At 38.2% G+C, this 20,373-nt stretch overlaps 1 protein-coding gene across 3 annotated transcripts in view; it reads left to right on the top strand.

Moving 5' to 3' along the window:
• DNAAF9 (dynein axonemal assembly factor 9) overlaps positions 1-20,373 on the top strand; it is a 173,379-nt gene that overhangs the window by 49,958 nt on the left and 103,048 nt on the right. For 2 of the 3 annotated variants that reach the window (XM_006042748.4, XM_006042749.4), the window contains exons 7-8: positions 5,110-5,187; positions 18,238-18,336. In XM_006042748.4, coding sequence (XP_006042810.4) covers positions 5,110-5,187; positions 18,238-18,336 — 177 coding nt within the window. The remainder of the gene's footprint in view (positions 1-5,109; positions 5,188-18,237; positions 18,337-20,373) is intronic. The other variant, XM_025263999.3, reaches the window with a different exon arrangement.

Raw genomic sequence — 20,373 nt, 5'->3', positions numbered from 1 at the left:
CCATTGTCAATATACGGAAGCCACCTAAATGTTGATCAATAGATGAATGGAAAGAAGATATGGTACATGTACGTATGTGTGTATATATATAGTGGAATACTGCTTAACCATAAAATGAAAACTTGGAACAACATGGGTGCACTTGGGAGGGTATTATACTAAGTGAAGTAAGTCAAAAACAGGCACTTACGATATCACTTACATGTGCAATCTGAAAAATACAACACTACTATGAATAAAATGGAAAAGAAACAGACCCACAGATACAGAGAACTAACTAGTGGTTACCAGTGGGAACAGGGAAGTAGGGGAAGGCAGTATAGGGGTAGGGAAATGAGAGGTACAAACTCTTATGTTGAAGATAAGCTACAGAGCTGAATTGTACAACACAGGGAATATAGCCAGTATTTTATAACTATAAATGTAGTATAACCTTTAAAGTTGTGAATCACTGTGTTATACACCTGTAAGTTACATAATTTTGAAAATCAACTGTACTTCAATATCAAATAAAGTTAAAAAATGGACTTCAAGTTCAGTACCTCAAAAATCTCATCAGTTGGCACACTTGTAAAACTGTTGCACATTACAGAGAAAGGAGCCAAATAGGTTAAATCAATGAGGAAGAAGATAATAAAATGGAGGATAGAGAATGGAAAATGGTGATATCAAAAGTGAAGGTTATGTAATAGTGTGTGTTGTCCTTCCCACCTCACAGAGTGACAAGCAACCAGACATTTACCAACAGCCACCTCCTTAGTAGGAAAAATAAGGAACAAAGTGAGTGGGTGGAGTTTCTCTGTGGAAACTGGAAAACAAAGGTAACACATTGGGTAGTGTAGTAAAGCTCTCTACATTTTGGTATTTAGAATATGAGGGAGTAGAGATCCTATAGCTGCCTCTTACATGTCTACTCTGCTACAAAACTTACTGGTACTTGACAAGCTCTGCTAAGACCAGAAAGCTTCCCATCAACATTTTTTTGAAAATATAAACAGGCAGTGAAAGCTCACCACACATTGGATTAAATCACCTGTACTTTGAAAGAAAAAGGCAAGATTTTTAAAAAATTCTGAATGTGACACAGATTATTTAAGATATAGGGGGAAAGTTAAGATATAAAACTCTATTTAGGATGCCTGGAGAAATGTAAGATTTGATGACCATAGAACAAGAGTTATTTTGTGATAAATGAATATAAGGAAAATATGAGCTCTGGGAAGTTATAAGTGATAAAATTAACAGAAATTGGGAGGGTAAAGTTAGGAAAATCTCAAAATTAAAAACTTTAGAAATAAAAAGAAATATGAGAAAAAACTTTAAAATCTTAGAGAACTTATCCATGAGGTTTGATATCCTTTAAGTAGGAGGTCTAGAAAGATAGAACAGAGATACCAGAAGGGAGGAAACTTAAAAATAGAAGTAAACATTTCCAGTGATAACGAGAAATAAAAGCTTTTAAATTAAATCGCTTAGCAAGCATCAGTGAGATTTCTAAAAAAGCTTAAATCTGTCTGTGCTTTTTTTAAACAATAAGAATTAAAGAATATCATAAAAAGCTTCCAGGCAGAAAAAATAAGTCTTGTACAATAAGACAACAGAAGTTTGATTTGTCTCCTTCCCCAACCAAAACAAACATACATTAAACTAACATTAAACATGATAAAAATGGTTTTTAAGACACTAGACGTCCGGCAAGGAGGTAATTCCCTTGAGAGAGAGAAATAGACAAGATGAACCCCAGGATTGTCCTAGCTTACTACAGTTAACCTTCCAAAAAATAGGAGTTTGAACTGCATAGGTTCACTTACACAGAGATTTTTTTTTCAGTGGTAAATACTATAGTACTACGTGATCCACAGTGGGGTGAATCCACCGGCACAGAAGCATGAATGCAGAATTGCTTTTACAGAGGGTTGACTGTAAGCTTTATTCATGGCTTTTCATCTGCAGAGAGCATCGATTCTCCCATGTTAGCATTAACACCCATGTCACTCAAGGATCAACTGTACTTTGAGAAAATTCCCAGGCCGTGGCACAGGAAGGGGTACCCAGGTAGATCCCAATGTACTTCCTGAGCTGAGTAGATGCTGCTAAGATTCTGATGAGAGCAAAGCGTCTAGAGTACTAAAGAGGAAAGATTTCCCCCAAAACAGAACTCCCAAGGTCTGCGAAGATTCCTTTCCTCCTCCTCTGGCATCACAAGTATTCAACAGAGTTTTGATATATGTGCTCTTGTGTGACTTAACCACTGAAGGTGGAGGAAGAAAAAAACAGGTGACATTATTCCAGAACAGTTCCTGATGCATGCTCAGAGCTGGGAATAGTGCCTGTTCCCACCAATTAGACTCAAAAAATGCATAATTCATAAGGGGCATTGGATAAAGTCTTCAGGAGGGTTTTGTCTCAGTAGTGGGGAATAATCAGCCCTAGTATGAGCACTGCTCTGGACCCTCCGAACAATTTATAAAAGTAAGACCTGAAAGGATCAAACAGTTTTCAAGTAACTGCATTCCAGAATAAAGCACAAGAATATTTATAGGAATATGAAAATACCTGGCATCCAACAAGGTAAAATTCACAGTGTCTGGCATCCAAAGATTATCACTTTACAGGTAAGTGGGAATATATGACTGATAATAAGGTAATCAGTCAAAATTGACCTGAAATGAACAGAAACATTAGAATTAGCAAACAAGGACATAAAACAGTTATTGTATTCCATATGCTCTAGAAGCTAGAGGAAAGATTGAATGGGTTAAACAAGTAGAAAATACAAAAAGGACCCAGATAGAACTTCTAGAAGTGAACATTGCAATATCTAAGATGAAAAATATACTAGATGGCAGTAACATTAACTTAGACCCTGCCAAAGAAGATTAATAATTTTGAAGCCATAGCAGTAGAAACCATCCAAGGTGAATGAAGCACAGAGAGACTAAAGAATCCAAAAGAATGGAAAGAGCATCAGTTCAGTTCAGTGGCTCAGTCGTGTCCGACTCTTTGCGACCCCATGAACCGGAGCACGCCAGGCCTCCCTGTCGATCACCAACTCCTGGAGTTAATCCAAACTCTTGGACACGACTGAGCGACTGAACTGAACTTGGTTATCTGGGTCATGAAGATCTTTTCTGTGTACTACTTCTGTATATTCTTGCCACCTCTTCTTAATATCTTCTGCTTCTGTTAGGTTCATACCATTTCTGTCCTTTATTGAGCCCATCTGTGCATGAAATATTCCCTTGGTATCTCTAATTTTCTTGAAGAGATCTCTAGTCTTTCCCATTCTGTTGTTTCCTCTATTTGCATTGATCGCTGAGGAAGGCTTTCTTATCTCTCCTTGCTATTCTTTGGAACTCTGCATTCAAATGGGTGTATCTTTCCTTTTCTCCTTTGCTTTTTGCTTCTCTTCTTTACACATACCTGAATGGTCTAGTGGTTTTCCCCTCTTTCTTCAGTTTAAGTCTGAATTTGGCAATAAGGAGTTTACAATCTAAGCCACAGTCAGCTCTTGGTCTTGTTTTTGCTGACTGGAAAGAGCATCAGTGAATGCCAAATCAGTCATAGGACAGAATAAAGACATTTTTAAACTTAAAAAAATTTTTTCCTTCCATTAATCTTTTCTTAGAAAGCTATTGAAGGATGTGCTCTAACAAACAAGAAGTCAGCCAAGGAAGAGGAGACAAATTAAGCCACGAGATCAAATCCATCATGTGAAAGCTTCAGAATGAAGCTGGAAGAAAGAGATAGATTATCTGATATCTTTAAACCAGTGGTTCTCAATTGGAATGATTTTGCTGTCTCATCCCTCTCCTCCCCCCGATATTTGGACATGCTTTTGATTTGCCTAGACAGGGAGGGTCATTGTTACAGGCATCCAGTGAGTAAGAGACCAAGGATGTTGCACAAAACAATGCAAGGGCATTCCCTCACATCAAAGAAATAACTGGCCCCCAAATTACAGTATTGTTGCTATTGAGAAACTCTAGTGTAAGGAGATTAACTGTGAGCAAATTAAGTCGGAAAGGTAGAAAAAAATTTAGGATTGATTTTTTATATATATATATATATATATAATATATAAGTAAAAAAAAAAAGCTGTTGGTAGCTTTTGGAAAAACGAAATTTGTTTAAGAAAGTAAATAGTATGGTATGTACTAGGCGTGCAGTAAATTTTATATATTACATATATATCTTTAATATTGTAAATAATAACTACTAGTATAGCCAACGGAGAAGGCAGTGGCACCCCACTCCAGTACGCTTGCCTGGAAAATCCCATGGATGGAGGAGCCTGGTGGGCCGCAGTCCATGGGGTCACTAAGAGTCGGACAAGATTCAGCAACTTCACTTTCACTTTTCACTTTCATGTATTGGAGAAGGAAATGGCAACCCACTCCAGTGTTCTTGCCTGGAGAATTCTAGGGACAGGGGAGCCTCATAGGCTGCCATCCATGGGATCGTACAGAGTCGGACACAACTGAAGCGACTTAGCAGCAGCAGTATAGCCAAAAAAGTCATATGGTATTAGCTATGTGTATGAGAAAAAGTGAGAATGGGGATAAGTATAGCAGAGCTACATCTTTGTCATAAGTCAGTATTTAATTTCTGAATTGATAAATGAAGAAATAGTGGTAGATGCTTATATCAAAATACGGAGGTAATTACCAAAAAGAAAACATTAAAAGACTTCAAAGTGGTTGCCTCTGAGGATTGAGACAAGTGGCAGTTTATGAAAGATTGAAGTAGGGATTAAATTTTTTTCATTACAGGCCTTTAGTACTAGTATTTGATTTTTTTAAACTGTAAGAATATATTCTAATTACAATTTTATTTTAAATGAATTCAAAATACATTTGTGTGTATATGTGTATAAATTTGTATATGCCCATCAAAGATGATATTCAAAAGATATACTAAAGTCTCTGAATCTGAAAAGATAGTTTCCTTTAGTGGGACACATTTATCAAGTATGTATAGGTTCTGATAATTGACAAAGTTTTGATATATTATTCACCAAGATAACCATTTCTAAATGTCAGAAAATAATTCTGATTGTCCTAATGATACCGACTCAGTTATTTCAGTGTTTTCACCCTTGTATTACAGTTGCAAGATGTGAGTTTGAATCTATGGAATGTCTACAGCAAGATGGATCCTGTGTCCCTGGAGAGTTTGCTTTCCGAGGTAAAGAGCCACACTGTATTTAACATATAAATATAACCAGCTCAGTAACCTACGAATGATATTTAACTTGTAGAAATGCAGGATATATTTTAGTTTGCATTTAGTTAAAGAATTGAGCAGTTTCTTCCTTGATTGTTATCTTGAACTCCTTGGGAGTGAAAGAGGACCTGGAAAAGAGATACTGCCTCTTTCACTCTGAGAAACCACCTAAGATGAAACCAAGGCTCCCTGCCTTGTCCAAGGTTTAGGTTTTCACCTAAAGACATTCTTTCTGTTGGGCTGGACTTTAGAAAAACAGTCCAGAGGATGCCTTCTCTGAATGAAAAGATCTAATGAAAAGATTAAGAAGTTAGGATATGTCTTAAAGGAATTAAGTATTAGGGGTTGGCAACGTTTTTCTGTTAAGAGGTGGATAATAGCATTTTAGACCTTGTGAGCCCTGTGTCTTTGTTTCAACTATTCAACAATACAATTGTAGGCAATGCTTTAACGAATGATTATGTCTATATTCCAGGGAAACTTTACTTACAAAAATAAATGGCCTTCCAACAGGCTGTAATTTGCTGACTCCTAGATTAAAGGATCAGGTATTAATTTTTCATCTGAACTTTGAAGAAAAAAATTCACAATGGGCAGAACAGTTTGTAACAAGGAGCAACAAACAAAACTAAGATATAGGTACTTTGTTTAAACAGCTCAGTAGTATCTCTCAGCAGTCATGGATGGATATCCATGGAAAAAGAACAGCTTATATGTAGCCTTCTAATGATATTAACTGTCAAAGTAAGACCCCAAATAATTCCAAAGACAAAAACAATTCCAAAAATGAAAACTACACATCAGTTTCACTTACAAATATCAATGCCTATATTTTAAGTAAAATGTCAGCAAATAGTATCATACTAAAAGAACATTCTATGATGAAGTAGGGTATATTAAGCATTTAACATTTAGTTTAATACCAGAAAATCTGTTAATGTAATCACTGTACTAATTTTTCTCCTTGGAACCATTTATGATGATTCCATAGACACCAAAAAGACATTAGATAAAATTGAACATCCATTCTGTTTAAACATTTCTGATAACATAGGAATATAAGAGAAAAATAAAACCTGAACTTTTTGTTCTCTAAAAAGACCTAATCGTCATCATCAGTCCATGGTGTGGCTAATAATGGGAAAAGTGAAAGTGAAAAAATTTATAACATTAAAAGTGTAAGAATGATGGGATTTACCTAGTCGTCCAGTGATTAGGACTTCTACTACTGGGGGCCCGAGTTCAGTTCTTGGTCATGGAAATAGATCCCACGAGCCAAAAAAAAATGAAGGAAAAAAAAGACTAAGAATGATAAAGAAAATTTAAATACTGACAACTAAGAGTGATAAGTAATATAGGAATTTCTGCAAAGTATCTGGGAGCCATGCCCCGCTTGTGTGCAGTGCCCTAAATAGGGAGCTGCAGGTCACACATGGAGACTAGACATAGCATTGTAGTTTTGAGAACACTGCAGTCATCTCCATAGTCAGTGGAATAGGACCACCCAGAGAACATCTTTAATTACACCTAGAGCAGCAGTGACATCATGCAACATCAAGCAACAGCGGTAATCATCATGAATTGTAGACCAAACCCTTTCATGGTTCTCTAATTTCCAGTGAACTTCATATGCTTAGATGCTATCTTGAAAAAGTGAAGGGGAAACCCTTTTAATGTCTGAGGGTGGACTTCCCATCTAAGAGGAAGAGTGAGGGCTCAGAGCCAGATTTAGTTTTATTTACAAAGAATAAAGTAAGATGGTATTTCTTATACCAAAATATGATTGAGTGCATTTATACCCACTACATTATGGAGAGCTCTTACCAATTGGTAAGAAAAATACAATGGTGGGGAACTGGAAGACAACTAGAATTGGCTGTTCACAAAATAAATAAAAATGACCATGATTTTTTCCCTCCAAGTTAGGATATAGAAAACCAAAGGAGACCATTCTTCTCATCCTAACAACCAAACAGTCTGAATATACAACAAAATAGTAGTTTAAAATCAATTAGAGAGCTGAAGATGCAAAGAAACTGCAAAGAACTCTGTTTCTGAAAAATAGGCCCCTTCATAGGATGCTGTTCTCATTTTTGATGGAACAGCATGAGGAAGAGAAATTTATCATACACAAGGATCAGTAAAAATCAGTTTACCTTTTAAAGAGCTTTTAATGGCTGTATGTGAGTGAGTCAACACTTACCCCTCAACTCGATACCATAGGTCTTCACAAGTGTTCAGGTTAGTCCACCCATCTTGCCTGAAGCACTTGATACTCAACTATAACCTGGATTAGAGATGAGAGCTAAGAGCAACCCTTTGGCAGCATTTCAGGTCTTCACAAGGTATAAGCAGCTGCCCTTTTAAGGCTAGGGACAGGCAGCAAGACAAAGATCTCTTTACATACACAGAACCAAGGGACTGGAGATGGAGAGCAAAGAGAACTTCCTAGCCACCCAAAAAGCTGATAGCCAGCTTGTAAAGCAGGGAGAGATTGTCCGTAATTCCTAAATCTGATAGCTTAGCTGTGAAATGAAAAGAGATTTCCAGAAGATTGTCTGAGCGAAATCACTATCAAAGTTCACAGCCCACCCTTAAAATATTTGAATTTGAATTTAAACCAAACTACAAATGTTACAAGATCCAGACCCTGATCAATTACAGATCAGATTAATTTAGTTCCCTGCTTTAGTGGTCTAATGAAAGAGAGGGATCTAGTGGCCCTTTCTTAGAGGTGAGTGGTATTTATGTCAGTTTTTACTGTTCTTTTATATGAAACATCTGGCATATGGTTTTTTTTTTAAATTATAAGACAAGAAAAAGCAAGAAAATTTGATATGTGGTCAAGAAAGGAAATAGTCAATAGAAGTAGGCCCAGATGTTAGAATTGACCAATGGGGAGTTTAAATGATTGATGAAAGTGCTAAAGAATCTGGAAGAAAATGGGACAACATATGTGAAGAGATGAGGAATTTTAACAGAGACCTGACAGCTATAAAAAGAACCAAATGAAAATGCTAGAAATGAAAAATATAGGCTATAAAAATGGGGGATTTATTAAATTGGCTAATTTATTAAATTAGACACCAATGAAGAAAAGTTCAATGAACTTGAAGATAAGTCCATAGAAAGATTCTAAACTGAAAGACAGAGAGGAAAAGAACAAAAAGGGCAGAACACAGTATCCAGTATCTGCCAAACAGTGTCAAATGATCTACATAGTAAATCATTGGAGTCCAAGTATAGTTGGAGTCCCAGAAGGGAGAGTAGAGAGAAAATGGGGCAATAAATTTAAGTTGATAATATCCAAAAACTTTCTAAATTGATGAAATACATCAATCCACAAATTCAGGAGCTTTCGTAAACCCTAACTATGATAAAATAAATATGTACGAAAATGACTATAAATTTGTAAAGGGATCTCTGAGGTGAATCTACATGTGTTAATAAGATTCAAATCCAACAACCGAAAGAAGTTAAAATGCAATTTCAGTCCTGACTTGTGCTGATAAAAAATTATTGAAAAAGGGAGCCAGTCCATACCCATATTACCTCTTCGTTTTTTAAATTTATCTATTTTTGGCTGTACTGGGTCTTTGTTGCTGTTTGCAGGCTTTCTCTAGTTGCTACAAGCAATTACTCTCCAGTTGCAGTGCACAGGCTTATTGTGGTGGCTTCTCCTTGTGGAGCACGGGTTTAGTAGTTGGAGCATGCAGGCTTAGCAACTGCAGCTTGTGGGCTCTAGAGCAGGCTCAGCAGTTGTACATGGGCTCAACTGTGGTTGTCCTAGAGGAAGTGGGATCCTCCCAGACCAGCAATCAATCTGTGTCGCCTACATTGGCAGGTAGATTCCTAACCAGTGGACCACCAGAGAAGTCCCTATATTTCCTCTTAAAATCTACTTTTTTTTTCCTTCTCTCTTTTCTTGCTCAACTGCTCTATAGTCTCCAAAGTTCTCTTTAAAAACCCTTTTTCTCTTCACTATCCAAGTACGTTTTCTGTTCACATGTGTTTTCTCTTTGCTAAGACTGATAACCTTACAGTCAGAATTAGCATCTAGGCCTTAAATCTCACTGGCCAATCTTTGCTGGCAGCTATTTGATGGCCAGACTGTCTACAGCTACGTGCTTCTTGGTCAGATCCCGCAAAGAGAAAATGCAGACTGCTCTGAGATTTGATTTAGAAAGATGTTCAAAATATCTTTGGTGAGAAAGTAAAAAAGTAGAGTATATTTCCATCTTTGTAAAATAATTTGTGTTTGTGTATCTTAGAAATTTCAGATGGTAGTCTTACTGGTTATTATTTTTGTACTGGTTATGTATTTAAAAATATTATTATTTTACTTATTTTTGTTTTCTTACATTTATTATATAAGGTAATTCTTAAAAATACTTTTAAATATTGAAATTAAACTTCTTTTCCCCCTTTAAGTCATTTGAGAGCAGACACTGCTGGATGCCAGCCTAGGGCCAGGAGTTCTGTCTGAAGTTCAGGGTCCTTCCGTAATGGGCAAGCATGAAGGCACACTGACATGTTTCTTGAGTTTTGCAGACTTTTGCTGCTTATCTGACCTTGATATCTATCTGGGCCTGTCTTCTGAATTTGGCCTTGAGTCTGAGCAGATAGACCTTCCCTTCTTCATCATCAGATCTAACAAACCAATTCTACCTCCATACACAGAATCCATTTCCACAAATGCAACTGGAAAAATTTTGAGAATAATGTGTCTGGTGGAAACCATACAGGCTCTAGGTATCTCTCACCTAGATATATTTTCACTTTTGCTGGTTGTTAGTATTGCATCCTCGGGTAACTTTACTGTTCAGTACCTCAGTCTCCTCATATATAAAATGGGCATAGAGAAGTACACAAGGGTATTCAGTTCAGTTCAGTTGCTCAGTTGTGTCCGACTCTTTGCAACCCCATGAACCACAGCACGCCAGGCCTCCCTGTCTATCACCAACTCCCTGAGTCCACCCAGAGTCCACCCAAACCCATGTCCATTGAGTCGGTGATGCCATCCAACCATCTCATCCTGTCGTCCCCTTCTCCTCCTGCCCTCACTCTTTCCCAGCATCAAGGTCTTTTCCAATGAGTCAGCTCTTCGCATCAGGTGGCCAAAATATTGGAGTTTCAGCTTCAACATCAGTCCTTCCAATGAACACCCAGGACCGATTTCCTTTAGGATGGACTGGTTGAATCTCCTTGCAGTCCAAGGGACTCTCAACAGTCTTCTCTAACACCACAGTTCAAAAGCATCAATTCTTCGGCACTCGGCTTTCTTCACAGTCCAACTCTCTCATCCATACATGACCACAGGAAGAACCGTGGCCTTCACTAGACAGACCTTTGTTGGCAAAGTAATGCCTCTCCTTTTGAATATGCTGTCTAGGTTGGTCATAACTTTCCTTCCAAGGAGTAAGCGTCTTTTAATTTCATGGCTGCAATCACCATCTACAGTGATTTTAGAGCCCCCAAAAATAAAGTCAGCCACTATTTCCACTGTTTCCCCATCTATTTGCCATGAAGTGATGGGACCAGATGCCATGATCTTAGTTTTCTGAATGTTGAGCTTTAAAGCCAACTTTTAGCCAACTTTTTCACTCTCCTTTTTCAGTTTCATGAAGAGGCTCTTTAGTTATTCTTCGCTTTCTGCCATAAGGGTGGTGTCATCTGCATATCTGAGGTGATTGATATTTCTCCCGGCAATCTTGATTCCAGCTTGTGGTTCCTCCAGCCCAGCATTTCTCATGATGTACCCTGCAGATAAGTTAAATAAGTAGGGTGACCATATACAGCCTTGACGTACTCCTTTTCCTATTTGGAACCAGTCTGTTCCATGTCCATTTCTGACTGTTGCTTCCTGACCTGCATACAGGTTTCTCAAGAGGCAGGTCAGGTGGTCTGGTATTCTCATCTCTTTCAGAATTTTCCAGTTTATTGTGATCCACAGAGTCAAAGGCTTTGGCATAGTCAATAAAGCAAAAACAGATATTTTTCTGGAACTCTCTTGCTTTTTCACAAGGGTATTAGGAAGTCTTAAATATATCGATATTTATATAGATACATATATTTATATATATATGAACATTTCATATATAGTGGTAGTTATTTTTGATATGAAAATTTATTGTATCTTCCATTTCAGTCATAGTGTGGATTCCTGGTGGTCTAGTGCTAAGGATTTGGTGCTCTTAGTCATAGCATGGAACTGAAAGAAATATTTAATGGTTCATTTCACCTTATTCTATAATTAGTACTGACATAGCCACCTACCTCAGGGAAGTTTTTTGGGAGCAAAGTGCCTATCTTCTTCTGTGTACTCCACAAAGCATGGAATGTTTTTTGCCTAGAAGATAACCAGAGAATGACTGCTATCAAACTATATAACTTCACTTTCTTATCATAGACCCACACCAAGGTGAGTATCACCATACAGGTTATTAAAATAGAAGCATACCTCTGAGTTTGTTTCTAAATAGAATTGTAAAACAGAACAAAGTATATTCTGTACTATAGCTGTATTGGTTCTTTTTTGTTTTCCTAAGCTTCACAAAATAAAGCATTCTGGCATAGACCAAGGGATTGGACAGAGCTGAGCGGGTGAGGTACAGACCCACACTGGGGTGCACAGCCTCAGATGTGACTTTCCTGAGGCCAGTGATACACATTATGGGTGTCTGAGAGACAGAGCAGACAAATGTCAGGAAATCTAGGGAGAGGCTCAGACATTCTTAGCCAACTCCAGCTAAGCTGATAGTAGAGGCAGAGAAATTGACAAGTATTTCAGGTATCTAGTATGTAAGACCTGGTAATAAGCACTTTCTATAGGTTATTTCATGTAATTCCTGTAATGTATCTGTAAGGTAAATATAATAATCCTTCCATTACATACATAAGGCATTTGTGTCTCAGAAATGTTAGTTTCCTTACCCAAGGTCACACAGCCAGTAAGAGGCAAAGCAAAGGTTCTGGCACAAGTCTTTCTGAATCTAATTGTACTTTCAGTTCCAAGATGTGGTGGCAGCTAGCTGGAAATGGGGACTGGATCTGAGAAGAAGAGTTGGACAGACATTGAAGATTTGTGATTAGTGTGGTAATTGGACGAGTGGAGAGTGCAGTTCTGTTCACAGTCCATGTGGGGTAAAACCAGTGCCAAAGTGGGAAGACTGTCCTAGAATCAGGGCCACTGATTGAACCTAATAGCAATGGGTCAGGATCTGAAACTCCAAAGGTCTGTTTTACTGGAACAAAGGGCAGAGGTAGTATGGCAAGGCAGCCTGACCTAATCAGTTGTAGACTACCAGTTACTAGTATATATTTGTTTACTCTGTAAACTACCTATGTAAAATTAGGAGAGAATATCTTAAAAAACGTTAATGATTTTATTCTATTTTTTCCTGAGTTTTGTTTTTAAAGACTTTTTATTAAAGTAGCACAGATTCAGAAAGCAGCAGAAAATTAATGTATAACCTAATAATTATCATATGACAGAGCAATAGAACCTTGCTGACTACTCCAGAGGCAATCTGAGTGCTTTCTGCCTAATCTGTCACCTTCCTCTCTGAAGAATAACACTGTCGTGAATTCTGTGGTAATCATTTCCTTTTCTTTGCAGTGTATCATCTAGATGTGCTTCTGTAAACACATAGTTTAGCTTTGCCTGCTTCTGTGTGTTGTAGGTTTCTTCTAATGTTTAGGTTCCCCCTCCTTCTCTTTATTCCCACCCATCCCTTGCTAACTGTCAGTTGAAAAAACCAGATCATTTGTCTTATATTTGTCCTTATGGGATTTTATTGATTGCATTTCCATGATGTAGTTTAACAGTTTTCTTGTCTTCTTGAATCTCCTGATGTTAGTAATTGATTCTAGAGGTTTTATCAGTTTCAGGATTGATTTTTAGAGGAAAAATTACTTCATTGTTTCTAGGTCTCTTCAGTGGACAAAGCTAGGAAATTTTCTTCTCTCTCTTCCTGTCCCCAACCTCGTCTCTCCCTGTATGTGTGTGTGTGTGTGTGTGTGTGTATATATATATGATTTTTTATCCTACATTATATATAAAACATATTCAGAAATATCAGCACTGTCTCCTACATATTACTGAAAATAATTTTAGACATATATTGATATATGTATATAATATTTATTCAGTTTAGTCGAGTCCAACTCTTTGCAACCCCATGGACTGTAGCACGCCAGACCTCCCTGTCCATCACCAACTCCTGGAGTTCACCCAAACTCGTGTCCATTCAGTCGGTGATGCCATCCAACCATCTCATCCTCTGTCATCCCCTTCTCCTCCCGCCTTCAATCTTTCCCAGCATCAGGCTCTTTTCCATTGAGTCAGTTCTTCGTATCAGGTGGCCAAAGTATAGGAGTTTCAGCATCAGTCCTTCCAATGAATATTCAAGGTTGATTTCCTTTAGATTGGACTGGTTGGATCTCCTTGCTATCCAGGGGACTCTCAAGAGTCTTCTCCAACACCACAGTTCAAAAGCATCAATTCTTCGGCGCTCAGCTTTCTTTATAGTCCAGCTCTCACATCCATATATGACTACTGGAAAAACCGTAGCTTTGACTAGATGAACCTTTGTTGGCAAACTAATATCTCTACTTTTTAATAAGCTGTCTAGGTTGGTCATAACTTTTCTTCCAAGGAGCAAGTGTCTTGTAATTTCATGGCTGCAATCACCATCTGAAGTGATTTTGGAGCCCCCCAAAAAAAGTCTGACACTGTTTCCGCATCTATTTGTCATGAAGTGATGGGACCAGATGCCATGATCTTAGTTTTCTGAATGTTGAGTTTTAAGCCAACTTTTTCACTCTCTTTCACTTTCATCAGGAGGTCCTTTAGTAGTTATTCGCTTTCTGTCATAAGGGTGGTGTCATCTGCATATCTGAGGTTATTGATATTTCTCCTGGCAGTCTTGATTCCAGCTTCTGCCTCATCCAGCCCAGCGTTTCTCATGATGTACTCTGCATAGAAGTTAAATAAGCAGGGTGACAATATACAGGCTTGAGGTACTCCTTTCCCAATTTGGCACCAGTCTGTTGTTCCATGTCCAGTTCTAACTGTTGCTTCTTGACCTGCATACAGATTTCTCAGGAGGCAGGTCAGGTGGTCTGGTATTCCCATCTCTTTCAGAATTTTCCAGTTTGTTGTGATCCACACAGTCAAAGGCTTTGGCATAGTCAATAAAGCAGAAATAGATGTTTTTCTGGAAGTCTCTTGCTTTTTCGATGATCCAATGGATGTTGGCAATTTGATCTCTGGTTCCTCTGCCTTTTCTAAAACCAACTTGAACATCTGGAAGTTCACGGTTCATGTATTGCTGAAGCCTGGCTTGGAGAATTTTGAGCATTACTTCACTAGCGTGTGAGATGAGTGCAATTGTGCTGTACTTTGAGCATTCTTTGGCATTGCCTTTCTTTGGGACTGGAATGAAAACTGAAAACTTTTCCAGTCCTGTGGCCACTGCTGAGTTTTCCAAATTTGCTGGCATATTGAGTGCAGCACTTTCACAGCATTATCTGTTAGGATTTGAAATAGCTCAACTGGAATTCCGTCACCTCCATTAGCTTTGTTCGTAGTGATGCTTCCTAAGGCCAACTTGACTTCACATTCCAGAATGTCTGGCTCTAGGTGAGTGATCACACCATCGTGATTATCTGGGACTTGAAGATCTTTTTTTTTATAGTTCTTCTGTGTATTCTTGCCACCTCTTTTTAACATCTTCTTCTTCTGTTAGTTCCATACCATTTCTGTCCTTTATTGAGCCCGTCTTTGCATGAAATGTTGCCTTGGTATCTCTGATTTTCTTGACGAGATCTCTAGTCTTTCCCATTCTATTGTTTTCCTCTATTTCTTTGCACTGATCACTGAAGAAGGCTTTCTTATCTCTCCTTGATATTCTTTGGAACTCTGCATTCAAATGTGTATATCTTTCCTTTTCTCCTTTGCTTTTGGCTTCTTTTCTCTTCTTACAGCTATTTGTAAGGCTTCTTCAGACAGCCAGTTTGCTTTTTTTGCATTTGTTTGTCTTGGGGATGGTCTCGATCCCTGTCTCCTGTACAATGTCACGAACCCCTGTCCATAGTTCATCAGGCACTCTATCAGATCTAGTTCCTTAAATCTATTTCTCACTTCCACTGTATAATGGTAAGGGATTTGATTTAGGTCATACCTAAATGGTCTAGTGGTTTTCCCTACTTTCTTCAATTTAAGTCTGAATTTGGCAATAAGGAGTTCATGATCTGAGCCACAGTCAGCTCCCGGTCTTGTTTTTGCTGACTATAATAATAGTAAATATAAATAATATAAATATTGATAAATATAAATAATAAGTATAAATATTTATTACATGTAATGTTATATATATATTATAAATAAAATATAGATCATCTAGGCATCAAAATAGTGAAGACACTTGAGAATATTGTTTACACTAAGTATTCTCCGCAGAGGTTGATTGTGCTTTATGCCTGAGGCCAGGTATATAGTCGTTGCATGGTTAACACAGTTCATAGGTCTGAGTACTTGTGTATCCTTAAAGAGATGAGTAGGAAAGAGCATAGATCCAGACAGTCAGTTTTAGTGCAGCAAACAGAATGCCTGCTGTAAGCAAGGTGAGTGCTTGTCATGTACACTTACACAGTGTGAGACGGCCAGTGAAAACTACTATCCAGGGACTTCCCTGGTGATACAGTGAATAAGATTCTACCTGCCAATGCAGGGGAGACAGGTTTGATCCCTGGTCCAGGAGGATTCCACATGCTGAGGACCAACTAAGCCCATGTGCCACAACTACTGAGGCTATGTGTTGCAACTGCTGAAGCCTCTGTGCCTAGAGCCTGTGCTCCTCAGCATTCACCGAAATGTAGCCTCCACTTGCTGCAACTAGAGAATCACTGTGAGCAGCAGTGAAGAAAGTGCACAACCAAAAGAAATATAAGGGCAGGGTTGGTTTATTAAAAATAAGAAAACTCCTATCCAATTTGAGTACAAATTAACAGTGACTTCAAAATAGGGCCAAAGATGTCACTTCAAAATAAGGCCAAAGATCAAGCAAGTCATAGCTGGTATTTTGGATTAGCTGATGATGCCTTAAAGAAAAGCCAGAAAAGCAATGTGTAGTGGTTGGTTACAGGAATGAATTCAGAGAGGATGCTTAAAACCAGCTGGGATGGGGGAAGGAGGCAGGCTGTATTTGGAGGAGAATCAGCAGGTAAGGTACATATTTGCATTCCCCCTAGGAGGAGGGGATGAGGGAGAAAAGGGATCTGGGTCACTTCTGACCCCACTGAACTTCTAACTAAAGTCAACTAATTTGTCCTTGAACAGACTTCACTGTTGTAACCCTTTTGGTACTTACTAGGTACAGTGTCTCATAAATAGCTTTACATTGCCTCATAAATAACTCCCTCTCAACAAGGATTGCCGATTGTCCTTTTTTTTTTTTATGTTTTGGCATTTCTTTTTTTTTTTTTTTTTTTTAATTTTATTTTATTTTTAAACTTTACAATATTGTATTAGTTTTGCCAAACATCAAAATGAATCCGCCACAGGTATACCCATGCTCCGATTGTCCTTTTTAAAAATAGCTTTTAAAGGAAATTACTGTCCTTTTTTTTAAAAAAAGCTTTATTGAAATATAATTTATATGCCATAAAATTTACCCATTTAAAGTATACTATTTGATGATTTTTAGTAAGTTTACAGAACAATGCAATTATCACCACAATTTGAATTTTACAACTTTTCATCAACCCAGAGAGTTCCTTTGTGCTTGCAACAGAGCGGGATGAGCACAGCCCTTAACAGGCAGCCACTGTTGTGCCTCTTTACTCCACACCCTGTAACTGGGCAAATGATCTTGCTCAGCCATTTGGTTGGTGCCTCAGTGCTGCCCTGTTCCTCCCCCCAACCCCTCAGCAATCAGCTGTCGAGTGACCCTTAGGGAAGTGATTCAGTCAACGGTCAGTGGTGTGGTAGTCACCAGGTGGAGAGTGAGTTAAGAAGCAGATTCAGGACTTCTGGAGGCCCTCCAGCTCACCCATTCTAGAGGGCTCCAGAGCCCTCACTAAGGTCTTCTACTAGCTGTGGCCCAGGCCTTGAGGAGTAGTGAACCTCTTCCCCCTTCCCTGTCTGTCTATCCTACCAGCAGTGGATGTCTGTCTCGTCACAGTCTGTGAGATCTGGTCTCCCTTATTTGAGCGACCTGAGGAGAGGGAGGGCCAGTTTGGTTGGGGGCCTGGCTCCCTCAGGGATGATAGCTGGGCAGGATGTGGGAACCAGGCCCCGAAGGAGGTGCCAACTGAGATCTGTCGTCTTTTAGCAGGACTGGGACCTTGGAGGGTGAAAGTTATACCTTAGGGCTTTGCCCTTTCTTGTCAGGACAGAGACTTAACATTAAAATCTGGTAGAGATTTACAGGAACATCATTAGCTGACTATGTATGACCTCACCTCAAGAACAAAGGATCTGACACCGAGAAGTCTGCAACAACTAACTGCGCCCATCCCTCACCTTTTGCTTTTAAAGGAGCTTGCTGAAAGCTTTCAGTAACTTTGGGGTTCTTAGAGCATGAGCCACCCATCTCCTTGTATCAATCTGTAATAAACCTTTGTCTGTTCCAAACTCTACGTTTTAGTATTGACGGGCCTCACTGTGTCAGGCACAAGGCCTTGAGATTGGTAACATGCTCACTTGTAGTCAGTTTCCATTCCCACTCCCAGCCCTAAGCAAACCACTAGTCTACTTGCTGTCTCTCTAGATTTGTCTTTTCTGAGTGTTTCATATATTGTAGTCTCTCATATCTGGTGTCTTTCACTGGGCATAATGTTTTTAAGGTCCATCCATGTGATAACAGGTATCAATAGTTGGCTACTACCCTTTAAACAATGTATTTAAATAGTCTGGTATTTTGAGATCAGATGTGGTTTCATGAGTCTGGTTTTCTAAAGTATCTCCTTAAATGACCAAACGCATTATCTTTTTCATTTTCTTTCTAGGATTTGGTGGCTTTTGAATATCAGTGGACTAACTTCTTCGCTAATTTTGACACAGAAATTCCCTTCTTGCTAGAATTGTCCGAATCTCAGGCTGGTGAGGTATGTAAAGGAAGGGTCAAAAAGAAAGAAGAAATTGGCTAATTTTTTAATTTTTATTAAAAAATTTTTCAGACTACAACACTACCAATCCTAATTTGGTTATCATTTCCTTAAACTTTGTTGCATGATGTAAAGAAATTTTTAGTTTCTGTGTCACCCCCTATATTCTTAAACTTAATATATATATTAAGAATATATATATTCTTAAACTTTGTTGCATGATGTAAAGAAATTTTTAGTTTCTGTGCCACCCTCTATATATATATGTAAGAATGTATATATATGAATATATAATATATATATATAAGAATATATATATTCTTATATTTCTTTTTGGTTTTTCTGTGCCAGTTTCTTTATAATAAAGATACTCATTTCTTAGAGGTGGTGTCCTTGTCAGTCAGGAATTCTGTTGGGCACCAGTTAATAAGCCTAGGAATAATTCTTCACATATGAATAGCACACCTTTGTCAGTTGAACCTCTAGGTGATGACAAGCTTTTTTTCTAAGCAAACAGCGTGAAGTTGCTAGGTTCAGGCTAGGAACCATTCCATGAGTAAACTGAGGTATGTAAATCAAGAACTAAGGTACAGAACTGTTCCCAAAACTAGTCAACAGGCAGGATCAAAGAGATCTTGAGCTTGCACTTGAGCTTACTTTGGGTTTGGACTTCCAGTCTTCAGTCTCCTATGTTTCACTGTGACCCAGTATAAGCCCTACTCCTGATCTTTAGAACTGGAGCTGATCTTTGTTGCCATTCACTTTACTTTTACCTTTTTTACCTTAGCTATAAACCCCACAGTATATTGGTGTTATTCTTGTTTAATCAATTATCTTTGTATCTTTAAAAATACTTTTTAAAGATGTTAAGTAATTTAAAAATCTTACATATCTGCCCATGCAGTTGAAATTTCTGGTGCTGTTCATTTCTTTGTGTTAGACACAGATGTTCATATGGTATAATTCCCTTCTCCCTGAAGGATATCCTTTAACATTTTTTGTAGTGTGAATCTTCTGATGATTCAGAAGAAAATTCTTCCAGATTTTGTATGTCTGAAAATATTTTTTTCACTTTCATTTTTAAAAGTATTTTTGTGGTGTATGGAATCCTAGGTTGACAGTTTTTTCCTTTCAGTACTTGAAAGATGTTGTTTCACTCTTTTCTCACTTGCATTGTTTCTAATGATGTCTTTTATCTTTTTCTTTGTTCTCCTGCATATAGCTAGTCTTTTTTCCCCTCTGGTAGCTTTGAAGATTTTCTCTTTCATTACTGGTTTTGAGTAATTTGATTACCATATGTCTAACTGTAATTTTTTAACTGTTAATTTTTTTTAATTATTTATTTTTATTTTTGGCTGCCCTGTGTCTTCATTGCAGTGAAGACTTCATTGCTTTCTCTAGTTGCTATGAGCCAGAGCTACTCTCCAGTTGTGGCGTACAGACTTCTCATTGCAGCGGTTTCTCTTGTTTCAGGGCACAGGCTCAAGGCATTGGGCTTCAGTAGTTGCAGCGTGTGGGCTCAGTAGTTGTGGTGTGTGGGCTGTCAGATGCTCAGGCTTCAGTAGTTGTGGCACATGGGCTTAGTTTCCTTGCAGCATATGGAATCTTCCTGGACCAGGGATCGAACCTGTGTCCCCTGTGTTGGCATTCTTAACCACTGGACCACCAGGAAAGTCCTGTCTGACTGTAATTTTGATCATACTTCTTATGCTTGGGTTTTGTTGAACTTTTTGGATCTGTGGATTTATAATTGTATCAAGTTTGGGAAGTTTTTGGCTATTGTTTTTTCTGTCCTCTTTCCCTTCAGAGACTCCAGTTACCTCTATATTAGGCCACTTGAAGTTGGCCCACCTCTTACTGATGCCCATTTCCTTTTTGTTTTTTAAATTCTTTTTTTTTTCTTCTCTCATTACTGATTCTAAGAGTGAAAAATATTCACAAAGGTTTGCTCAGGCAAGTGTCACTCCTGGTTTCTTGGTACCTTGTTCTCATTCCCACTTTCTTCCCATTCTCTTTCACCCATTCTGTTAACTAATA

The sequence above is a fragment of the Bubalus bubalis genome, chromosome 14, assembly GCF_019923935.1.
Source record: "Bubalus bubalis isolate 160015118507 breed Murrah chromosome 14, NDDB_SH_1, whole genome shotgun sequence".
Classification (NCBI taxonomy): Eukaryota; Metazoa; Chordata; class Mammalia; order Artiodactyla; family Bovidae; genus Bubalus; species Bubalus bubalis.
The sequence above is the reverse complement of the archived record's forward strand: the minus strand, read 5'-3'. Positions and strand labels throughout refer to the sequence as shown.